Raw genomic sequence first — 22294 nt, 5'->3', positions numbered from 1 at the left:
TCCTGCTGGTCTGTCTCCCTTTGTGTGGGACTGCAGAATGGCTTCACCCCCTTACACATCGCCTGCAAGAAGAGCCACATCCGGGTCGTGGAGCTGCTGCTGAAGATGGGAGCCGCCATCGACGCGGTCACCGAGGTAGGAGAATTCTGCAGGTGCGCAGTTGCTCTCTGCCATGCTCTTCCTTCCGTAGCCTTCTTTGTAGCTACACATGGCTGCAGGGGTGTGTGTGTGTGTGCAAGTCTAAACTGCTTGAAGGAATAAATCAGGGGCGACTAAGACAAGGGAACATGTGTCGAGTCTCTGGGAGCTTTCCAAGATCAGATGCAATTTTTTAAGTTGTAAAAGTGGGCGAATCACCCCGCAGTGTTTTTTTTTTCCTCCAGCCCTTTTCCTGGAAGCAAACCCATCTCATTTAACTCCCTTTTCTTGGAAAACCATTCTGGAGCATCTAGAAGCAAGAAAGCATTAGAGACATCTGGCTGTCTCTTCTTTGGAGGAGAAGGAAAGTCTCCTCTCTTCTCATTCCTCTCTTGTCTGTTCCAGTCTGGCCTGACACCTCTCCACGTGGCCTCCTTCATGGGGCACCTGCCCATCGTGAAGAACCTCCTGCAGCGGGGGGCGTCGCCCAATGTCTCCAACGTGGTAAGCCCTGAGAGAGCAAGGTCTCCTTCCTCTGGACCAAGAGCTCAGAGGGCCGCTTTACCTGGGGATCCCAAGATCTCCTCTCTGGGGATAGAGGTGGAATTCTCAGAATAGCTGTGGACATGGGGAGAACTTCCAGATATACTGATGCTTTCCCAATTAAGCTTGTCACACATCTGTAAGTCTTGGAGGTTTTATTTTGGACGATAATTTGGGAACTTCTGTAAGTTATCTGGGAACACATTTACATTTTTAAACATTCATTAACTCTGGGGTTTACTTTTAAGTATACCTAGAACACACACACACACACTTACACACACACACACACGCATGCACACTCCAGGCATTGGCAGGCTAAAGGCTAGAGGAGCTGCTCACTGGGGTGACTCCACCTCTTGGCTGAAACCCGCCAAGCTACTCCAGGCTGGCACTTTGGAGTTCTGTGTGCGTCCTTTTGGATATGCAGCCTCTATTAACACTTCTGTAATTTGGTTATTTTACAGAAAGTGGAGACCCCGCTACACATGGCAGCCAGGGCAGGGCACATGGAAGTGGCCAAATATTTGCTCCAGAACAAAGCCAAAGTCAATGCCAAGGCCAAAGTGAGTTCTGGAGGTGGGAAGGGAAGGGTCCTGCATGTAAGCAATTCAAGTGCAATTAGGAGAAATCCATCCTGATTAGAGGCCTGGCTGCAGGGCTGGTGGCTCCAAGATCCTTGTCATTCCGACGGCAGTTGCACTAAATGCTCAGATTCTGCTTTGCAGGGGTTTTGAGAAGGCCAGAGATATTTTTTGTATCAGATATTTTGTATGTATATTTGTATTTTGTATTGTTTCATTAGGATAATGAAAGTCCAAGGAGCATGGCTGGCCTGCAGTGTGTTTATTGGGCTGAAGGGGTTTCATGGTGGTTACAGTCATGGTATAAGAAGAGAAGCAACTTTTTGAAGAAAGTGTTGCCAGTGAAAATCAGTCAGGAATTTCTTGATCTAAAAACGGGTGATTCCCCCTTGTTGTAAAAGGCATTTTGGGGAGATTGAGTGAGCAAAGTGTAAGGATAGCTGCTGATTTTACAGATCAATGGGCATTGACCACAATCCGACTTCCTACCCTCAGGCCACAGAGGCTCCGTTAAGAGTTAGGACTCTGGTTTGTGTTTGGGCCACAAGAGGGAGGCCCCCAACTGGGCCCTATAACACAAGGACCTCACCCAAGGACTGCCTTCAGCATCAGGCGTAAACAGGAAAGGGCAGGCGGGGGGATGAAAAGGTGGTCTTTGGGGCCCGGCCTGGTGGCGCAGCCCCAAAGTTCGCTTGCTCAGCTTCGGTGGCCCAGGTTCGCAGGTTCAGATCCCGGGCACGGACCGACGCACCACTTGTCAAGCCGTGCTGTGGTGGCGTCCCTTGTAAAGTAGAGGAAGATGGGCACGGATGTTAGCCCAGGGCCAATCTTTCTCAGCAAAAAGAGGAGGATTGGCATGGATATTAGCTCAGAGCTGATCTTCCTCACAAAAAAGAAAGAAAAGGTGGTCTTTCCCATCAACAGTTTAGACTCTCCCATGACCCCTGGCATAGAGAAAACCAAGTAGCCTCCAAACAGAAAGACAAGTGTCCACTCAGACGTGACTTGGGAGACAGTGATAGCAACCACGATTTATTGAATGCCTATTTTGCGCCAAACACAGGCACATTTGTGAAACGTCTGCTTCACAGACGTTTTTTGGTCCTCACCACAGCCCTATCAGGTAGATATTATTCCCATTTCACAGATGGGAAGGCTGAGCCTTTGAGCAACTAAGTAAAAATAACTAATCTGAAGGGTTGTTGTAAGGATTAAATAAGAGAGAACATATTGGTTTCTGTAACTCAGACTTGATTTGAATCTCAGCTTTTCATCTTACTAGTTGTATGACCTTGAGAAGGTCACCTAACCTCTCTGGGCCTCACCTTCCTTCTCTGTAAAATGAAGAGCTGGATTAGGTAACCTTAGTATTCCTGTTCTTTGTTTCCACTTCGGGTTCCAGGATGACCAGACCCCGCTTTACTGTGCAGCTCGCATTGGCCACACAAACATGGTGAAGCTCCTGCTAGACAATAATGCCAGCCCCAACCTGGCCACCACCGCCGGGCACACCCCGCTGCACATTGCGGCCCGAGAGGGCCATGTGGAAACAGCCCTGGCCCTTCTGGAAAAGGAAGCATCCCAGGCGTGCATGACTAAGGTACAGCGTTCCTCCTCCCGTTCTCCAGAAGCAACAGGCCAGTCACCGCGGGGTCTAGGGCATGGGTGGGGCATTCCCCTTGATGGTGCTGGGAGCAGCAGGGGGGCAGCACTCACAGGACTGGCCACCGTCTGTGAGCCTGTTGTGTCGTCGTCATCCTTTGCCAGAAAGGTGGTCAGCTGTAGTTTCTCATCCCCCTACCCAGCCATCACCTGTTCACCAGGGAATAGTTATCTGCTCAGCACCCGCGCTCAACAAGTCAAACAGGTTCTGGGATACAGGAAGGATTGAGACCCCTGCCCTCAACTAGTTAGCAAATCACAACCCAAGATGGTTTTATGCTCCATCACGAGAGATGGGGGAGGCGAGTGGCAGAGGAAGCCTACTGATTCCTGAGGTCTTGGCCTCTCCAGGCGTCAGAAATCCTGTGCCCTTGATTTGACTGGCATCTCCATGCCTGTTAAGTGGGATGCCTCCTTAGCTACAGACTCTTTCTCCAGGGAGGACAGCCATGGCTCCCCTGGTTCTGATGGTCTGTGTTCCTCCTCAGAAAGGATTTACTCCTCTCCACGTGGCGGCGAAGTACGGGAAGGTTCGGGTGGCAAAGCTGCTGCTGGAACGGGGTGCTCATCCAAACGCTGCTGGAAAAGTGAGTGAACCCCCTCCCTCTCTCGGGTTAGAGAACAGAAGAAAGGATAAACGTTCCTGCTCGTGAATGGCCTCGCTTGCCTAAGCCCATCTGTCCCCCTTTTGAATGGGCAGCCGTCTACAGAGAATGGCCTTTGGGATATGGGTCTTGCTGACAAAGGCCTTGTCCTTACAGAAAGACCTGGTGGCCTCTGAATGAGTGTGCTGATTGTGCTGCCCGCTCAGGCACCCCCGGAAATGAGGAGGTGGCCTGGGGCTGGCTGTTTATGCTCTTGAGTGACTTCAGATTGAGATCGGCTTTGGAATAATTTTTAATCAGATTTTACCATATAAAAGGTACAGATTCCAAAATGGTAGCTAAAGGAAGTCAGTTGCATGAAGGCCGTTTGTCCGTCTCACCCTGCAGAACGGCTTGACTCCGCTGCACGTGGCCGTCTATCACAACCACCCGGACATTGTCAAGCTGCTGCTTCACCAGGGCGGTTCCCCGCACAGCTGCGCTTGGGTAAGCCCGCCCTGGTCCACACCTGGAGCTCAGACCCTCTCACAGCCTGGGCCCTGGGTAGCAGGCCGCCTGCCACTCCTGCCCAGAGGGCTGTTTCAGACGCAGCCCAAGGCTTTTTGTGTTTTGTGTTTATTTTCATCTCAGAAATCTCGCCTCACTTTCACACGTTACCTGCAGTATAATTGCTGCTGTTTGGGGACCAGAGCTGGGTAGGAAGTGGGTAACACTCGTAGCAACGGGTGGCCACGCAGACGTGGAATTCGTCTTACACAACAAATGTGTTCCCCAAACGGCTGTGTGTCAGCTAAGTTTTGTAAGCTGGCTGTCAGAGGTGAGCGCGTTCAGGATGGTCCTGGAGAGGTGAGCCTTGTTGTCTGTTGCGCTGGCGGCACAGCGGCCACATCTGAGAAATGCTCGCGGCTGCAGGTGAACTTGCCTGAACTTTGAAGCGAGGAACCTATTTCGAGTGTGAATAATCACCCCCAATCTGCTTCTCGCATGAGCTCAGGCTCGCAGGCGGCGGTGCTGTTTAACAAGGCCCACCCAGGTACAGTCCCGGGGACAGCTGAGCAGTGGACCAGCCTCACGCCAGCCTCTGAAGTGCGCTGCTCCAAGCAGCAGCTTCACTGCCCCCAAGGGAACCCGAGGAAAGGGAGCAGGCAGGACTTGCTTCTGTAAGACCAGAGGAGGGGAGGGTCATGCAAGTGTAGGGATAAGGCCAGACGTGAGCATCATTTCTGGAGACAGGCTGCCCCCTGTGGGACATGAGGGTGTGCAGTGTTTGTCTGTGAGGGGAGGGGCGCGCAGAGGAGGAGGGGTGAGGAGGGGAGCAGGGCTCCAATACAAAGGACGCACGCTGTCCCTGCACCCAGAGCTCACCGTCTAATAGGGCAGCCAAGCCTCAGAAGAAGCAGGGTAATTTATGGGAGAGCAGCCCCCGTGCTCAGCCATGCGGCAGCAGTCTGAGGGAGCCATGAGGGTGGGGGTGGGGGGTTGCTGTGTGATGCCGGCTGACACCTGCCAACTTCAGGACGGTGGCAGCCGAGTCAGGGAAGATCATTGCAGGTCTCCAGTTTGTCTTCCCTCCTCAGAATGGATGCTCATCTGAATTTTACAGCATCACTTTCCTGCAGACACAGCGTCTCCCAGACACCCAGGGTCTCCTTGGGCTCCTGTCAATGTGGCTGTTGTAGCAAGCCCACGTCACCGTGTAGACGGAGCCAGGCAAGCGGCCCTGCTAAGATGTGCCTTACTCCTGCCTCTAAAAATAAAAAGCTGGACTCCCTTCCTCCCCACTCCCCTCCTTATATAAAAGAAATCGGTGCCAGGTTCATGGTATTTAAAGAGAGCTTTATCCAAGCACAAACCCTGTACAGATGGGTTTTGTTTCCATGGCAAAAAATAGTTTCCCAAGTAGTCTGGCAATTTTGTAGAATTTCACATGCAAATCTCTCTGCACCCAAACCAAACCCTCCCCTTCCTAATTGTGATGCTAATGTTGTTTTAACATGTAGGCAGATCTCTCTCCAGCGTGCATTCCTTTGGGTGAGCTCATTTCCTTGGGAAAGAAGAGCCTTTTACTGGCACACATCCCTCCCTAGCCTCTTTCCAACTCTCCTGCCTGGTTGCCTCTTGTCCTTGTCACCTACAGACTGTCCCACTTGTTCCCTTTAGTCCTGGTTTTGGGGAAGCTCAGAGGAGTGGTCCCTATTCTGAGACCAACAGTTGCTCTGTGTCTCGGTTTTAACCGGGGGTCACCTGGCAGCCTTGAGCTGCCTCTGGTATAAGCTCACCCTTTGCCCGGACAGGGTGCTGTTCTTGCCAGCGTGGACAGCCACAGCTGCCCAGGTGGCCTGGCAATCCTGATTGTTCTTCTGTGAATATACTTGAAGTTGCTCAAGTTACTGTCCTTTGTACATTAAGAGAAGTTCAAATAATCGTTGGTTTCATTCAGTGAAGGCCTGCTGTGGGCCAGGCGCTGGCTGGGTGTTCAGCTGCTTCACTCCATTTCCTCCTGAGCAGCCCTGGGAGGTGGACGTTCTCCAACACTCATCTGAGAGAGAAAGGTCTCCATTTGGGAATGATTCCAAATCTCTGGCTCGTCCACTGAACACACTTCTTTGCTCCCTTTTGACACGGTACAAAAATCATATGGTTTAATTACTTTTATTATAATCAAAATGCCGTTCTTGTTATATGAATACAACCTACAAAGAAGAATTTAATGTTGTCTCATAACATAAGCAAATTAAAAAAGAAGGAACACTCAAATGGATTATCTTGCATAATTATTCAAAGAGAATGATTTTTTTGTGCAATTTAATTCCTTGCGTAAATTACAACTTTTCATTTCCCCATAAAAGCCGCTTCACAGATGGATCTTTTCCTGTCCCCTGTGCTGTAAAGCTGGGATTTTACTATATTGGTCAGCCCCTCTTCTTCTCTTTCCTTTTCCTGATCAGTGAACCTGGCAGAATCAGAAATGTTCGTTTCCACAGTAAGATAGTGGCTGTCGGAGGAGATTCTGTTTTCTGGGACAGCCAGAAGAATGCTAGCCAAGGTGGGGAAACTATGTCCCTTATGCCGTCTGCCCTGGGACTGGGTGGGCGTATGCTCAGAAAGTCCTGGGTCCTGTATCCTCCTTAGCCCTGAATGCTTCGGGGCCTTGCTACTCAAAAGTGTGGTCCCTGGACCAGCAGCATCAGCATTACCTGGGAGCTTGTTAGAAATGCAGAATCTTGTGCCTTCCTAGACCTTCTGAGTCAGAATCTGCATTTTGACATGATCCCAGGTGATTTTATACACACTGAGGTTTGAGGAGCACTGCTCCAGCTGAAAGAATCTGGGATCTGGAGTCAGAAGGCCAGGCTTGTGTTATCTGTTGTTCCACTTACTATGTGACATTAAATAAGGCACTTAGCCTCTCAGAGAACTGGCTTCCTTATGCACAAAGTGGAGTGATAATAAAAATGCCTGTACGTGGTTGTGGTGAAGCTCAAAAGCGATAACATGGGTGAAAGTGGGTCTAATAGTAATGACCAGAGTAGACTGTCACCTGTCTGCAGCGGATAAGGAGCTTGCTCCAGAATGTAGACCATGCACTGCTTCCTTCATTGAGAAAGTCTTCCTACCGAAAAAAAAGAAAAAAGAAAAGCCAGCTGAATAACAGAGCACAGTGATGTGGTTGATTTACTTTGGGGCCAAGCTCCTTCATCTCGTGGACTTAAAACAACTTGTGAACCAGCTCACTGCAAAAGCACACAAAGGTTTATTACTTTCATGTCTTAATTTTGGAAAGTACCTTCAATTAGATTATCATATTTGATCCATTCACCAACTATAAGAACAAGATAGATGTTATTATCCACTTTTAATGGCTTAAAAAAATACAAAAGGCAGTCTAGAGGTCGTTGCATATCTTGCCCCCGTCACATGGCTAGTTACAGTGGAAGGAGGGCTGATTCCATGTCACCAAGTCCTTTCCCTGGTGTGCGTCCTCTTACACCCCCTGCCGGAAGCTGGCAGGTCCGGGGGAGCACTTGGCCCAGGTGCACAGGGAGAGAAGGGCTCTCTTCCTTCTCCTTTATGAAATGTTTGGGGGGTTTGGTTCTTCGTGCAGGAAGGAGGAAGCGGACACTTTTCCCTTGCTGACTTACCTAGCCTCCTGGTTGCCCCAGAGCCCACCTAGTTGAATCCTAGCCCCTGTGAGTGACAGAGCACTTCCTGCACAGCAGTTTGTCAGAGTGTGATACAGACAATAGATGGTGAGAAAAGGAACCGGGCATTTGCTGGCTGTGGGGCCTCTCCAAAGCAAATGGACTTGGTTGGTTGGTTTGTTTACTTAACTCGCCCTCCTGGGTGACAGCAGCCCTGCCCAGTAGGTGCCCAGCAGGCCAAGAACCAGGCCAGCCCTCCCTCAGAGGATTTAAAAGGTAAGGCGTGTGCTCCTATCGCTGACTCAGCATTCCTGTAACGAGGCTCCGGGTGGCTGCTTCTGTTTCAGAATGGCTACACCCCTCTGCACATCGCTGCCAAGCAGAACCAGATGGAGGTGGCCCGCAGTCTGCTGCAGTATGGGGGGTCAGCAAATGCAGAGTCGGGGCAAGGCGTGACGCCCCTCCACCTGGCTGCCCAAGAGGGTCATGCAGAGATGGTGGCTCTGCTACTCTCCAGACAAGCCAATGGCAACTTGGGGAACAAGGTAAACGTGGCACCTTCAGATCTGCCCTGTTGTCTCAGGAATGTTTTAGTGTCAGCTAACGGGGTATTGTATCTGAATGTTGAGTACCCACTATATGCCCAGGTTCTGAATTAGGGGTATATGTGTGTGTATGTAATCCTTAAACCGCCCTGTGTAGGTTTTATCTCAGCTTTATAAAGGAATAAACAGATTCAGAAAGGTTGCTTATTCCCAAGGTGGCATGACCCTGAGCCTGTCTGATGCCAAAGCCTTTGCTGATTCTTTCTAAATAGATTGACTCAGGAATCTGCAAAAAGATCAATAGCAAAATCCATGGTACACTTGCCCAAATATAGGCCAGTGGCTACATTCAGGACTGTATTAAATAAGTGGGTACTAAATGTTCTTTTTCTGTGGGGAAGATATTTTTTGAAATGCCCACCCTAAACTGGGAGTCCTCAATCCAGCAACTATTGGCATATGAGCATGAAACCTTCAAAGATTCTACACAACATTTTGGGAGGATGGACATATGAGCATTTTTCTGGGTGTCTTCATAGTTTTCATCAGCTTCTTAAAGGAATGCATGACCCAAGAAAGACTTAGAATTACTTCTTTTTTTAAACAACAATTTTATTGAAATATAATTCATAAACCATAAAATTCACTCTTTTGAACTGTACTATTCAGTGGTTTTTGGTATATTTGCAGAATTGGGCAACCATCACTACTAATTCCAGAACATTTTCATCACCCCAAAAGGACACCTCATACCTATTAGCAGCTGCTTCCCCTTTTCCCCAAACCCCCAGTCCCTGGCAACCACTAATCTCCTTTCTGTCACTGTGAATTCACCTATTCTAGACACTTCGTATAAATGGAATCACACAATATGAAGAGCCACTTCTTTAGATGATAAATGAACACAATACAGTTTCAGGAAGGCAAGTGTTTTAAGGGTAACTTAAGGTTTCTTAAAAACCTGTGGATCCATTGGCTCTTTTTGTATAGGTTTGGACAGGTGACCCCCAGGAGGGAACTGTTATGGTAGGACCATTATTTTGGATGGGATTCTTGGTTTCTTCCTTGTGCCATTTCAAGTGGGTTCTGTAAAGAGCCATCAGGATGACGGCGAGTCTCCTCACTCAGGCACATGCCACCCTCCTGAGGCAGATCACTCTGTTATCCCAAGAATCAGGCAAGACACCCAGAGGTTTGTGACTGATGTGGGGACTGCTCAGTTGTGGCCTGTTCTCGCTTCAGGCAGCCCCACCCGTCTGTGTCTTTGGGAGATGGCCTGCTTCAGCTGGGGAGGGATACTGTGGAGTTCCTGGGGAGGGGACAGGCCCTGCCCACTGCCTCTGACTGCAGAGGAATTGCAGCTCTATTTGTCCCACAGTTAGTAGAGTGTATTGAGGTAGGGTACAGGGGAGAGAAGATTTTTTCTGACATTTTGTATGAGTGTGCACATATCAAACAAGATCTCTGGGGCATTCCTTCCTCATGAGAAAGCTGTGATGAGAACTCCAAGAACATGGTGTTTTCAGTCCCAGCAGGATCCTCCATCCTTTTTACAGTGCAGCACTGGCTGTGATGTGCTAATCACATGCTACAGTTGAATGGCACCTTGTGCTTTTCAACATGTTTTTATCTGTGTTTTCTCAAGTGACCCTTACTTTGCCCTTGAGATTGGTCAGCGATAATCCCTATTTTCTAGATAAGGAAACCAAGACTCTGAAGCTCATCTCGAATCATGAAAATAGGGAATGTTACAATTGGAAAGTATCATCAAGTTCATCTAGTTCAGAGGTCAGGAAACTATGGCCCATGCGCCAAATCTGGCCCACCACTTGTTTGCATAAATAAAGTTTTATTGGAACACAGCTATGCCCATTTGCTTATGTGTTGGCCATAACTGCTTTCTCACTATAGCTGGCAGAGTTGAGTAGTTACATCAGAGACACAAGCCTAAAATATTGACGATCTAGCCCTTAGCAGAAAAAGTTGCTGAGCTCTGATTTAGTTGAACCACCTCATTTTTTGGATAAGCGTATGGAGGCCCAGAGCTGGAATAACTTTGCCCACATAGTGAGTTGATGGCTGCAGAGCCAGGTTCGGCTCCCAAACCTTGGTGCTCTTTCATTGTGTTTTGGAATTCTTTAGTGGCTACAAGGTGATGAACCTCTTTTTCTTTCCAGGGTGGACTCACTCCTCTCCATCTAGTAGCACAAGAAGGTCACGTTCCAGTGGCAGATGTGCTGATCAAACACGGTGTCACAGTGGACGCCACCACACGGGTAAGGCAGGCAGCCCGAGCTTTGGTCCACGTGGGCTTCCCCACCCTTCCCCCTGCATGCGCCATAGTCCTGCCCAGTGCCTGCCTCTCTCTCTCTTCAGAGTTGGCTTATCTGCGGAGCTTTGAAACCCCAAGGACCCAGCAGAACGTTCTTCTCTCCCATCTCCTAGGGTGGCATTAGAGTTTGAAGATACCAATCCTAATTATCTCACTTTCCAGTATGGAATTTTGAAAAGTTTGCCAGACCTTTGAGCCTCTATAGTGAGAAACTAAGAGGAATTATTAATCATGCTTCTGAGACCTATCTTATATGAGCAGTATGTCAAAATGTCAGGCTTCCCTGGATTCACTCGAAAATTCAGCCCCTTTTATTCTAGCCTGTAGTTAAATTCAGTTCAACTTTCTCTGAGCTTCTTCTGTGTGCAAGGAGCTCTGAGAGGTAGTTGAGGATAACCGAGTGCACAGCGCACACAGTGGGATCTCATCTGCAGTTCAGTGCGGAGGTGACGGTGAGAGGCTGGAAGGGACAGTGTAATGTGATATCTGGTGTAAGAGAGGCGCTAGTGAACCCCGAGGAGCACAAAGGGAGGAGAGAGTGTTCCCATTGGGTGGAAGAAGGAGGCTCCATGGAGGAAGTGGCGTTTCGTTCCTATTCATCGCAAGGCAACTGTATTAAAAGGAAGGGACAAAGTGACATCCCCTCCAGCCCCACTCCCTCCAGAATCCCACAGGAACACCAGTCAACAATGTGATGTCGAACTCTCCCTGAGAAAAATCTACAAACTGTATTTAATCCCCAACTGTCTGCAGCTTCAACAAGAATCTGCTTAAAATCCAAGAATGTTCTGGATCTTTGAGGCTTCTCTTGTGGGCCTAGTTTAGTCTTTTGGGGTCCTGCCCTGAGAGATCCTATACTGTGGGTTAGACCTTGGGGGGGGTCCCCAAACCATCCCATTATTTGAGGTCCAGTCTGCAGGGTCTGTGTCAAGATGGTCTCAGGAATCCGGCGTCAGCTCCCCAGGGACATGTGGGACCCGAGAGCTCAGAGAGCCTTGGCTTGTCAGCCTTTGGAGGGAGCACCAAAATATTCAGCAGAACAAACTTCCTGAGAATTAGCTCCTTTGCAGCCAAAACTCAAATGAATAACTACCCAGGGCCGGCCCCGTGGCTTAGTGGTTAAGTGCGTGTGCTCCGCTGCTGGCGGCCCGGGTTCGGATCCCGGGCGCGCACCGACGCACCACTTCTCTGGCCATGCTGAGGCCGCATCCCACATACAGCAACTAGAAGGATGTGCAACTATGACATACAACTGTCTACTGGGGCTTTGGGGGAAAAAATAAATAAATAAACAAATTAAAAAAAAAAATGAATAACTACCCAAAGCCCACTCATTTCAGGCAATGACCAGTTCCTATAAATCCTCTTACATTATAATTCAGTAACCCGGACAGCCTTTTTTGGGGTTTTACGATGGGGTTTCACCTTCTAGTGGAGGTCAGTCTGCTCTTGTCCGGGTTGGCAGGGATCTCCATGCCTCCGTCTGTCCTCGTCTGACCCCGTTCCCAGCAGAGGGCCTGCTGGCTGCTCCCTCCTTGGAATAACCTCTCTTGGCTTCTGTAACACAGGTCTCTCCTGGTTTTCCTCCTACCTCTTCACTGCTCCTGCACAGTCCTCTTTTCTGACTTTCCCTCTAAGTATTGCCTTGGTCCACGGGCCCCACTTTTTTCTCTCTACACTTATCCTAGGTGACCTCACTCATCTCCAGACTTTAAACTCTCCATCGGCGTGTCCTCGCCTAGACCTTTTCACGGGGCTCAGGCTCAGCTTTCCAGTCGCCTACTTGGCGTCTCCACTTGGATCTCTTCTAGGCGTCTCAAACTTCACTTGTCTGACATGGAGCCCTGTTCCTCCCCAGGCCAATGGCATCCAGCTGCCAGTGCCATACAGCTTACACCTTTTAGCAGCTGTCAGCCTTCCGAAGGGCTTCCCCATCCATTCTCTCTTTCAATCAGCTGTTGTAAGGATTCTTGTCCTTACAATTGTTGTAAGCTGTTGTAATCAGTTGTAAGGATTCCATTAATGCCCAGCTCGTAGTGGCTCTTGGTATGCCCAGAAGCCCTGCTGGTCACCCATTTTCATCTCTTGCTTTTCAGATGGGTTACACTCCACTCCATGTGGCCTGTCATTATGGAAATATCAAGCTGGTGAAGTTTCTGCTACAGCACCAGGCAGACGTCAACGCCAAGACCAAGGTACAGGGACACCCGAGACCTGACTCTACACTAACACTTCTTAGGTGCCAAATTAGGATGCAGCCAAGGTTACTCTGGGCACACTTGGGGCTCTGCCACAATATTAAGCTTTGGCCCTGGAGGAAGAAATGGGGGCAACGCCTTTTTTATGTTGCACCTAGAAGACTGATAGGCTCTGTAGTATGTGGGCAGTCCTTCCTCTCCGAGCTGGCTCATCCTGCCAAAATGTCTACCTCGCTTTACAGCTAGGATACAGCCCATTGCACCAGGCGGCCCAACAAGGACATACAGACATTGTGACACTGCTTCTCAAAAACGGTGCTTCCCCAAACGAGGTCAGCTCGGTGAGTACCCACCATTTCCTAATTTTGGAAAACTGCTCTTGTGGCAGCCCTGGGAGCCGTCCCTGAACCACAGAGTCTCCATCTGTCCTTACCGCATGTCTGGGGCTGGACGGGCTGCAGGGCTGTAAGGTCGCAGCTGCCTCGGGACCACAGGCCATGGGGTGTCGTGACTAGTTTCTCTTTCTGATGAGCTGAAGGTTATCCTTTTAAGCACCATTTACCCTCCCTCATTTATTTTTGTTTAAATATTATTGAAACCCTTTCTAAAATTTGTGAAGCTGCTTTCAGTATGCACAAGTGAGCAAACCACATGTCTTGGGGGTTCATGATGTTCCAGGGCCTCAGGGGTGTCTTTAGCAACGTCAGCGCTCATTGTTGAGTGAACTCGCTCATCTGACAACATGCAAGTTTTGTTAGATTATCTCCATGGCTGCCGCCAGCTCGGACAGTGTGTGGACCTTTGTAGATGTGGTTGCTGACACTAACTATGGATGGAGCTGAGTCTATGTGGGGCCTGGGGCACATCCTGGAACTAAAGAACTTAAAAGAAAAATAAAGCCTCATTATCAGTTTATTTTCACTTAACTCTTTCTCTTAAAATCAGAGTAAAATATATGTCTCCCCTATTTCTGGTGATTTGTGATTTGTGATTGGCCTGAAAAGAGTTAATTGAAATATATCGATTATTTGAACTGTATTAACGCTCAGTTACTGACACCCAAAGAACTGGCATTGGGAGCAGTGAGCAGTGTTGCCCTGTACCCTCATATTCCTAAAATTGCATGTGGTGCCTTCCTGACCCATTCCTTCACAGGTAGTTCCCTCGTGGCAGTTCTTGACTTGTCCGGGCAAGATTCCTCCTGCTCTCATTTCAAGGCTCCCACACTCGGTGCTACAGACTAAGAGCATCGCTGCCCTCCACTCTGCCCTCCCCTGTCTGTGGGCACTGTCTTGCTCTGGGCTCCAAAGTGCTTCTGTCCACTTAAGCCCTTCTGAACAAATAGAATGTGAGCTTGGTCTATGGAAAGGGGGCGAGGTCTCCTCCTGGACTCCGTTCCCTGGTCTGATCTCACCCTCTCTCTATTTTTCCCAGGATGGAACCACACCCCTGGCAATAGCCAAGCGCTTGGGCTACATTTCTGTAACAGATGTGCTCAAGGTTGTCACGGATGAAACCGGTGTGGTGGTATGTCTGCTTCACTCCCCACCCCAAGCACACACAGCCTGACAGACAGGACGGCCCTGTGGGTTACTCTCGAAAGTGGAGCATATTCTGGCGTGCTAGACACTTAGGGCAGGAAGCTGGTCCCCAAAAGAAGGCGGGGGAGGGGTTCTCCTCCATCAGGTGGAGTTGTACTGCCATCTAGTGGCCAGAGGAGTTGGGGCTGTGACCAGACCTAAGGGGGCAGCAGCAAGATGGCGTTGGGGTAAGAGAGAGACAATGGGAAGCTGGCATCTCCTGTTTATCCCCCACGGTTCCTGCGAGACATCAGCTTCTGGGCGGGCAGAGAACCTCTCAGCTTTGATTTTCTTCATTTAGGGCAAACCTCCTTTCCCACCTCCTGTCTCCACGGTCATGACCATGTAACTGCGGGATCGGTGAAAGGGCCCCCTGCTCTATTTGAGTTGAATTCTCTGCTTTTTCTCCTTTTAGTTAGTCAGTGACAAGCACCAGATGAGTTTCCCTGAGACAGTAGATGAGATCCTGGATGTGTCTGAAGATGAAGGTAAGGTCTGGGATTAACGGAATGTCGGGGTGAAGTCAGACTGTGGGGACCCTTGGGCTCTGAGCACACGCTGTGCTTCTCCAGCTGCCAGGCGGCACCCCAGGGTCCTCACAGCACACCCGAGTTCTGAGGGTGTGTATGGAGCCCGGGAGAACGGCTTTGTAAAGATGATGTCTGTTATCAAAAGTACTCCTTTAATGTAATGTTAGGAAAAGGAAATCTGCATCTCAGAGATTAAAATATAAAATCCCATGAAGTTTCATAATTATACATGCATTTGCATGTGTTATACGTGGAGTGTGATTCTGCTCAGATCAACTCTCAGAGCTGTGAGGAACTGTAATCAAATTCCACCTGGGGCTCTCTTGGGGCTTTGAACAAATGACAAACTGTTTATTTAAAATCTCTAAGAATTCCTTTTAATAATTTGCTGCTCTTCTGACACAATGAGTCAGTAAGTTTTAGGACATATCCATTATTATGAAATAACTATTGTTTCAACTTCTATGAACCACAAAAGTGCTTGTGGTATTTTTCCTTCTCCAAATAAGCCCACTTCCTCACTTAAGTTTGAAGGGACCTTCATGATGTAAAATGGTGGGGTTGGACTGGATTATCTCTGCGGCCCCTCCCATCTCAGTAATTCGGTGGTTTTATAGCTTTGTCACCTAGGTGATTAAAGCTCTCCTGTGTCCCCTTTGATAATATGCCTGTCGCTTTAACTGACCTAATCATGTCCTTCCTTAAACTTGACTCTTCTTTGCTTTCCAGGAACTGCTCGTATAACTATAATGGGTATGAAACACTTTCTGTTCCCTGTGGTCCTTTCTCATGAGTGCATTTCGCCCTGACCAGTCCAAGCTCTCACTAATCCATTCCTGCTTTCCACCCTCCTCTGATGGCTAGCAGTCTGGAGCCGGGAGCTTGACTAAAACAGGAACTTTACACGCTTAAGACCCACACCCTGGCGGGTAGTGCCTGCCTGTCCATATCTGTGTTTGTGCCCATGCCACTGTGTTTGTGAACATAACTGCATGAGCTGTTGTTACTCCATTCTGTCAGCTCCAGATCACAAAGCCAGGACACTCACTGCTGAGTGACAGTGAATGACACTGCAAGGTCGAGGGCTCCAACTCCAGTCCAAGCGAGGAGAGAGAAACAAAGAGGCAGAATGGGTTGCAGACACAGTTCGAACCTCTTTGTAGTGGGCTTAGGAAATAATGAGGTTTCAGCTGCCATGGTTACAAAAAATCCTACAGCCCTTCAGAACAAATGGGTTCAGTTCCATTGTAGTTTATTCTTCTGTAGTGTGTGGTACAGAAAGAACAGAAACGGCCCTTTCTTTGGTGTCATTGCACACCTTGCAAGGGCTGTTTTGAAGAGGAACTTGTCAAGCTGAGAAAGTTCTTTCTGGTTGTATTTTTTTCTTCTACAAAGCCTGGTACAGACTAGGATGTTAGGAGCTGGCTGCCCTGCTCTAGGTACCGGGGCTGGAGGAACAGCACTGGTGGAAGACATTGCTATTGATCCCCTTCGGGCATCAGAGACCTTCCTCCACTCCTCGGGAGCCAGCGTTGAGGGAGGAGCAGGAAGAGCACTTTTTGGAATGAAAGAGGAAATCTCCATCCTGTCACTCACTCAAACTCATGCCGTTTCAGGAGAACTTGTAGGCTCCAAGGCTGAGAGGCAGGATTCCAGGGACATAGAGGAAGACAAAGAGCTGCTGGATTTTGTGCCGAAGCTGGACCAAGTGTAAGCACTGCTCCCACCATGGATGGCCCAGGTCCCAGCCTGGAGCTCAGAGTGGAAGGATTCCAGAGCAGGGAAAGTCACAAGAGGGCCAGGCCTGGGTGTGCCACTGACAAGGGTAGAGTGCGAGAGTCCAGCACCTGAAGATAAGCCAGCTCTGCACCTCACAGCATGCCGTCTGGTCGTGTCTCCCCTCCTCTTCCGAATCCCTGCCCCCAACTTTCCTTCTCCCCTGACCACAGTCTCATGTTCACACCCCCTCTCCCTCTCCTGCACTCTCAGCTTCTCACCAGAAAAATCCATGGAGGAAGATTCACATTAGAAGCTGTTGCGGAGCTAAGCTCCAACACTGACCCCATCTGTCTGCCGGCATGGTATACATTTCCCATTGCTCCCCATGGCGCTGTGAGTTATTCCGCTGGGGTTACGCTGGCACAGAGGGATATTTTGCGAATAAATCTAAAAGCGACAACTTTGTAGAAACCCTGAGCCTTGGGTGTTTTCTGAAAAGACAGACGTGTGCCAGCTTAGCCCCAGGGCTTATACAAAACAGGGCAGTAGAACAAGCAGGAAGTGAAACTACAAGACTATTTAATCAACTAGTATTTACCAAACATCAGTTAGACAGAAATACAGGACTGGGACCCTGACCATGAAGAACCTACAGATTTATTTGGCTGGATCAAAACACACACCAAGAGGTCGTATAGCAATGTGGAAGAAGATGTTAAGGCCAGAGTGAGAGTTCCATCAACAAGGGCTCTAGGTTGCAGATCCAGGGTGGTGAGTGCAGGGAAGACTTCCTGGAGGAGGCAGTCCTTCCACTAGGTCATGAAGGGCAGTTGGCCTCTGGGGAAGGCTTTGAGGCGAAGGGAAGAGGCTGGTCATTGTGTGGAGGCTGAGTTGTATTGCATGTGTCAGTGGGGGTTCAGGCTACAGTGAGGAGGGTGGATTGGATACAGAGGTGATTCACCTAGGCCTCCCATGGAAGATAGGGGCTACTTAGAAGGGTCATCCCTTTGATTCCCCGATGTTCTTGGTGAACAGGGTGGAATCTCCAGCTATCCCGAGGATTCCTTGTGTCACACCTGAGACAGTGCTGATCAGATCTGAAGAACCAGAACAGGTGAGAAACATCATTTCTCTTATTTTCCCATTTGCAGAAAGTGAGTACCCCTGGACAATGATCGTTTTGAGATGACCTGCGATACGATAGGAACTAATAGTGGAAAAGCTTGCAGTGTTTACCAGGCCCTTCAGATCCGTGGTTCCACGTGTTCTTTGTAGCCCATGTGCTGCCGGTGTCCTTGTTATCCCAGACGTTGATGACATGAGTCTCAGAGCCCAAGGGCGTGTGAGACATCATTACGCCAGTCCGGTCATGAGTGAGGCTGAGAACTGACGCCAGAAGTTCTGGCTCCAAAGCCCATGTTCTCAGGGCCACAACACTGAGCACAGGCTCTCTGCACCCACGGGGGCTGCGGGTGGAGAGGGAGTCCAAGGCGGGCACCAGCTGCAGCTGTGCCTACCGTGAAGCTGCCGGCAAGTCACAGAGCTCTGCGCTCCTTTTCTTTCATATCTATACAAGAGGGATGGTTTCTGCCCCACCTTCAAAGGATTATTGGGAGCTTAAAATACCAATGCAGGTAGAATGGGGATGTCAGAGAGAGCTGTTCCCAGGGTGGGCTTCAATCATGATACTTCCCTATTTTGTGGCTTCCTTGGATGTCATCTGAATTTGTCCAAAAAAAAAGTGTGATGGTTTAATACCATTTAATTCTCCTGAGTTTAATTTTGTGCCATTCAGCACTTTTTTCCAGGGCAAGGGGGTTTTCTAGGATAAAAAAGAAAGCAGTGTGGTGTTTGGGGGTTGGAAATGACTGCCCTGGGCCTGATAACTGAACCAGGCGTATCTGTTTTCCAGCTGTGGCTGGTCTCTTCCTCTGCCACTGAAGGGGCTTATGTCTGAAAGCAGCAGCTGTAGCCCTGCACCCAAGAGTGGCCTGTGGGGATAAGCTGGCTATGAAGCTGTCCAATCAGCCATTCCATGCTAGGGTATATCATAGTGATGTTGGTGTCACTTGTTGGGTGGCATTTGGGAGATATGGTCAGTTGTGGCCCTGGTACTGCTGTGGCATATCCCCTGGATGCTGCCAAAGACAACGATGAGAAAGCAACTGGGTAGGCCTGTGTCCTGTGGTTCCTTGACCAACCCATCCTCTTCGACTCCTTGCTTAAGTCATGAACTCAAGTCAGCAGGTATTTACTGGATTCCTACGATGTACCTGTCTAGGGCTCAGTGTAGGACTGTGAGACCTCTCCCTGCTTCCGAGGAGCTGACGGTCCAGCTGGGAAGGGTGGGTGCAGATACGTGAAACCAGTTAGCACAGAATGCAGGAAGGGTAAATATAGGAGTGCTCAACTGTGCAGTATGAGTTCTTCCAGATTAGAGTCTATGGGAAAGAGACGAGGAGGAGGCGAGACGCGGAAAACGAATAGGATTAGACTGGCGAAAGAGAGGGATGGGGCATCTGGACCAGTGGGACAGCATGAGCGAGAGCAGAGTTGAGAATAAACCTGGAGGGGGCTGGGGCCAGATTCAGACCCTGCTGGCTCTCACGAGTCCTTGTGACTACTGGTCTTGTGTAAGACAGCCCCACATCCCTGTAGTTGCAACGATGCTGCGAGGTGGCGCCCGTCCCATTTGCAGATGAGGAAACAGGAAGCCCCCAAGGGCAAGGGTCTGTTTTATTCACCTCGTGTTCCTCAGATGCCTACAGGACAAGTAGCTTGCCCAGAGCTGATAGGTAGTAGCTGATGTGCAGGGGTCCAGTGCCAACTCTAGTGAGAAAACCCAGCTTCTTGGAGCAGAGGTTTGCTGTTGGGGCGGAGGTAGAGCACAGCTGGGAGGGTCAGCAGTGTGCGCAGTGGGTGTGAGACTAGAGGCCATCAGTTCCAAAGCCCTATCCCAGCGACTTGGACCAAGGAGAGGCCATGATGGTAAGAAGCCCATGCTTCCTTTTAGACTCCAGGAATGCTTGTCCCGAAAGGGGCAGTGGTGAGTGCACGGGAGCACTTCCTCCATTGGGCCACTCAGTTTCTGGCAACAAGACGCTCCCGGGCCTCCCCAGCCTGGCACAGCTTCAGCTGGCCCGAGACCAGCACCTGTGGCCCAGGAGTGACTGGCCCTTTGGCCTCTGTCTCCTCCTCAGGAATCTAAGGAGTATGATGAAGACTCACTCATCCCCAGCAGCCCAGCCACAGAGACCTCAGACAACATTAGCCCGGTGGCCAGCCCTGTCCACACAGGGTGAGTGACCCCCATGACAGGGGCCTGTGGATTTGGGGCCCCCACTCTCCCCATCTCAGAGAGAGCACATAGAAGCCCAACGTGGATCTGCCTGTGCCCCCAGGTTTCTGGTGAGCTTCATGGTGGACGCCCGGGGAGGCTCCATGAGGGGCAGTCGTCACAATGGCCTGAGGGTGGTGATCCCGCCTCGGACGTGCGCAGCACCCACTCGCATCACCTGCCGCCTGGTCAAGCACCAGAAGCTGAGCTCGCCACCCCCGTTGGCCGAGGAGGAGGGCCTGGCCAGCAGGATCATTGCACTGGGGCCCACAGGGGTCCAGTTCTTGAGGTGAGAGGTCACTCTCGCTGGGCGTGCGTGTGCAACATGTGTCCCTGGCCTGTCCCTGCCCTGCTCCTCTGTCACTGCAGCCCCAGCAGCAATGACCCAGAACCACCCCAGCCTCAGGGCAGAGGGAGAGGCGAGCCCTGAAGCCCCACGCCATCTTATTTCTCTCCTGTCGTGACAGGAACAGAACCTGGAGCTTTTATTCCCCTTTTACCACCTTTTCCTGGCTCCACAGAGGAGACCACAGCCCAAGTGGAGCTTAATGCTCTCAAATCTCGTGTGACACTAGAGAAGGGACGAGAAGACCCCCAAGGGTTTAATTATTTAAGCTCTAAAACGGTCTTGTTAGAAGTCAGCCCTACAGCATTGCCCCAAGGACAAGGTTCCTGGGCCTCAGAGGCCTGTTCCTCCCCTTTCTGAAGCAGACCCGGGTCTCCTCTGTGGAGCTCTGTTGTCCTTCAGGCCCCACGGGCTGTAATCTCGGGACAGGAGGCTCTGCCTTCCTGTCTCTGTCCATAGCCTGTCCCCCTCTCCGTGCTGTCGTCCACCATTTGTAAAGCAGCTTGCAGATGCTTCCAGGTCGATTTTCTCCTTTAAATGCAGTCCTTGAAGCCGCTCTCTGAAAGAGATGTCAGTGTGGCTGATTGGTAGAGGAGGAAACTGAGGCTCAGAGAGCTTCCGTCCCCTGTCTGGGGATGTCAGGCGGGTTCTCAGGATCGGGTCCAAGGGCAGGGTTATCTGCCTGAGCCTGGGCGCATCGTGTGGCCATGGCAAGACAGCCCCTGTGAAGTGACATTGAGCCCTACCCTACCCACCGTCACTTGAGGCCGGTTGGTGGTGAGGGGCCTCGAGGCATCTCAGGAACACGAGGCAGGTCTGTTCGCTGTCAGGACCTGCGCACAGGTGGGGCCCCTGCTGTGGCTGCGAGACCCCTTTTCTCTCCAGGCATAGACCCACTGCCCCCACGTGCCCACCTGCTCCTCCCTCCCCATGTCTAGCCACCTGCCCGCAAAGCATGCACACTCACATCCGTTCGCCTTGCCCACCATTCTGCTCTGTCCCCTCAGCCCTGTGATTGTGGAGATCCCCCACTTTGCCTCCCTCGGCCGTGGGGACCGTGAGCTTGTGGTGCTTCGGAGTGAAAATGGCTCCATGTGGAAGGAACACAAGAACCGCAACGGAGAAAGCTACCTGGATCAGATCCTCAATGGGATGGATGAAGGTAACTGAGCCTCCTTCTTCTGAGAGATAGGATTTGAGGTTGCACTTTTGGGGTGGGCTGTTGGGCCGCCTGGATTTTGGGAATCCCCGAGAGGCTAGAGATGGCCCCATTTGGTCCAGCTCTGGGTTCCTAGGGCATCAGAGTGGGTGCCCAGCCCCACTACCAGGTGCCTGGGGAGGGGGCCTGCACCAGGAGCCAGGATGAGGAGGCTCTCGGGACACAGTGGTGGCTGAGCCTGTGCTCTGCGTGACTGGGGTGGGCGGCACCGTGCCGTGTGATTCCAGAGCTGGGGAGTCTGGAGGAGCTGGAGAAGAAGAGAGTGTACCGAATCATCACCACCGACTTCCCCTTGTACTTCGTGATCATGTCGCGGCTCTACCAGGACTCTGACACCATTGGCCCTGAAGGGGGCTCCCTGAAGAGCACGCAGGTCCCCATGGTGCAGGCAACGTTCCCAGAAAATGCTGTCACCAAGAGAGTGAAGCTGGCTTTGCAGGTGACACAGCCCCCTCCTTGTACAGAGTTCATGGAGGGTGGAAGGAGTTCAAGGCCCTAGGAAGATGACCCTCTTCTCCAGGACACCTCCCACCCCCACTTTTTTCCAATGCCTGAAAATTCCAGTTAGAGAAATGACCTTAAAACTCAAGAGAAAGTTGGGTGGGTGGGATAAGGCAGACGCTCCCTGCTAAGTTGCAGAAAGGCCCAAATAACGTATTAAACTGCGTGGCCAGTATGCTCAGCGTGAGGGAATTCCTCATGGCTTCCTGGAGGGGCACCTGATGCTGAGCAAAGACGGCACCACCCGAGGAATGAGGGGCAGCAGGGAAATGGGGAGAAAGGGCTCAGAAAGGAGAGCTAAGCAGTGACGTGA

The 22294-nt window shown here is 50.5% G+C and overlaps 1 protein-coding gene across 1 annotated transcript in view; it reads left to right on the top strand.

The window, feature by feature from the left end:
• The window catches only part of ANK1 (ankyrin 1), a 77475-nt gene that overhangs the window by 13169 nt on the left and 42012 nt on the right, over positions 1-22294 (top strand). The window contains exons 9-26 of the mRNA XM_058525286.1: positions 37-135; positions 544-642; positions 1149-1247; positions 2668-2865; positions 3416-3514; positions 3920-4018; positions 8022-8219; positions 10397-10495; positions 12648-12746; positions 12992-13090; positions 14184-14276; positions 14745-14817; positions 16476-16569; positions 17614-17692; positions 19779-19876; positions 19980-20204; positions 21269-21423; positions 21708-21919. Coding sequence (XP_058381269.1) covers positions 37-135; positions 544-642; positions 1149-1247; positions 2668-2865; positions 3416-3514; positions 3920-4018; positions 8022-8219; positions 10397-10495; positions 12648-12746; positions 12992-13090; positions 14184-14276; positions 14745-14817; positions 16476-16569; positions 17614-17692; positions 19779-19876; positions 19980-20204; positions 21269-21423; positions 21708-21919 — 2217 coding nt within the window. The remainder of the gene's footprint in view (positions 1-36; positions 136-543; positions 643-1148; positions 1248-2667; positions 2866-3415; positions 3515-3919; positions 4019-8021; positions 8220-10396; positions 10496-12647; positions 12747-12991; positions 13091-14183; positions 14277-14744; positions 14818-16475; positions 16570-17613; positions 17693-19778; positions 19877-19979; positions 20205-21268; positions 21424-21707; positions 21920-22294) is intronic.

The sequence above is a fragment of the Diceros bicornis genome, chromosome 29 (assembly GCF_020826845.1).
Source record: "Diceros bicornis minor isolate mBicDic1 chromosome 29, mDicBic1.mat.cur, whole genome shotgun sequence".
NCBI classification, from domain to species: Eukaryota; Metazoa; Chordata; class Mammalia; order Perissodactyla; family Rhinocerotidae; genus Diceros; species Diceros bicornis.
Note: the sequence above shows the minus strand (reverse complement) of the source record. Positions and strands in the feature narration are given on the sequence as shown.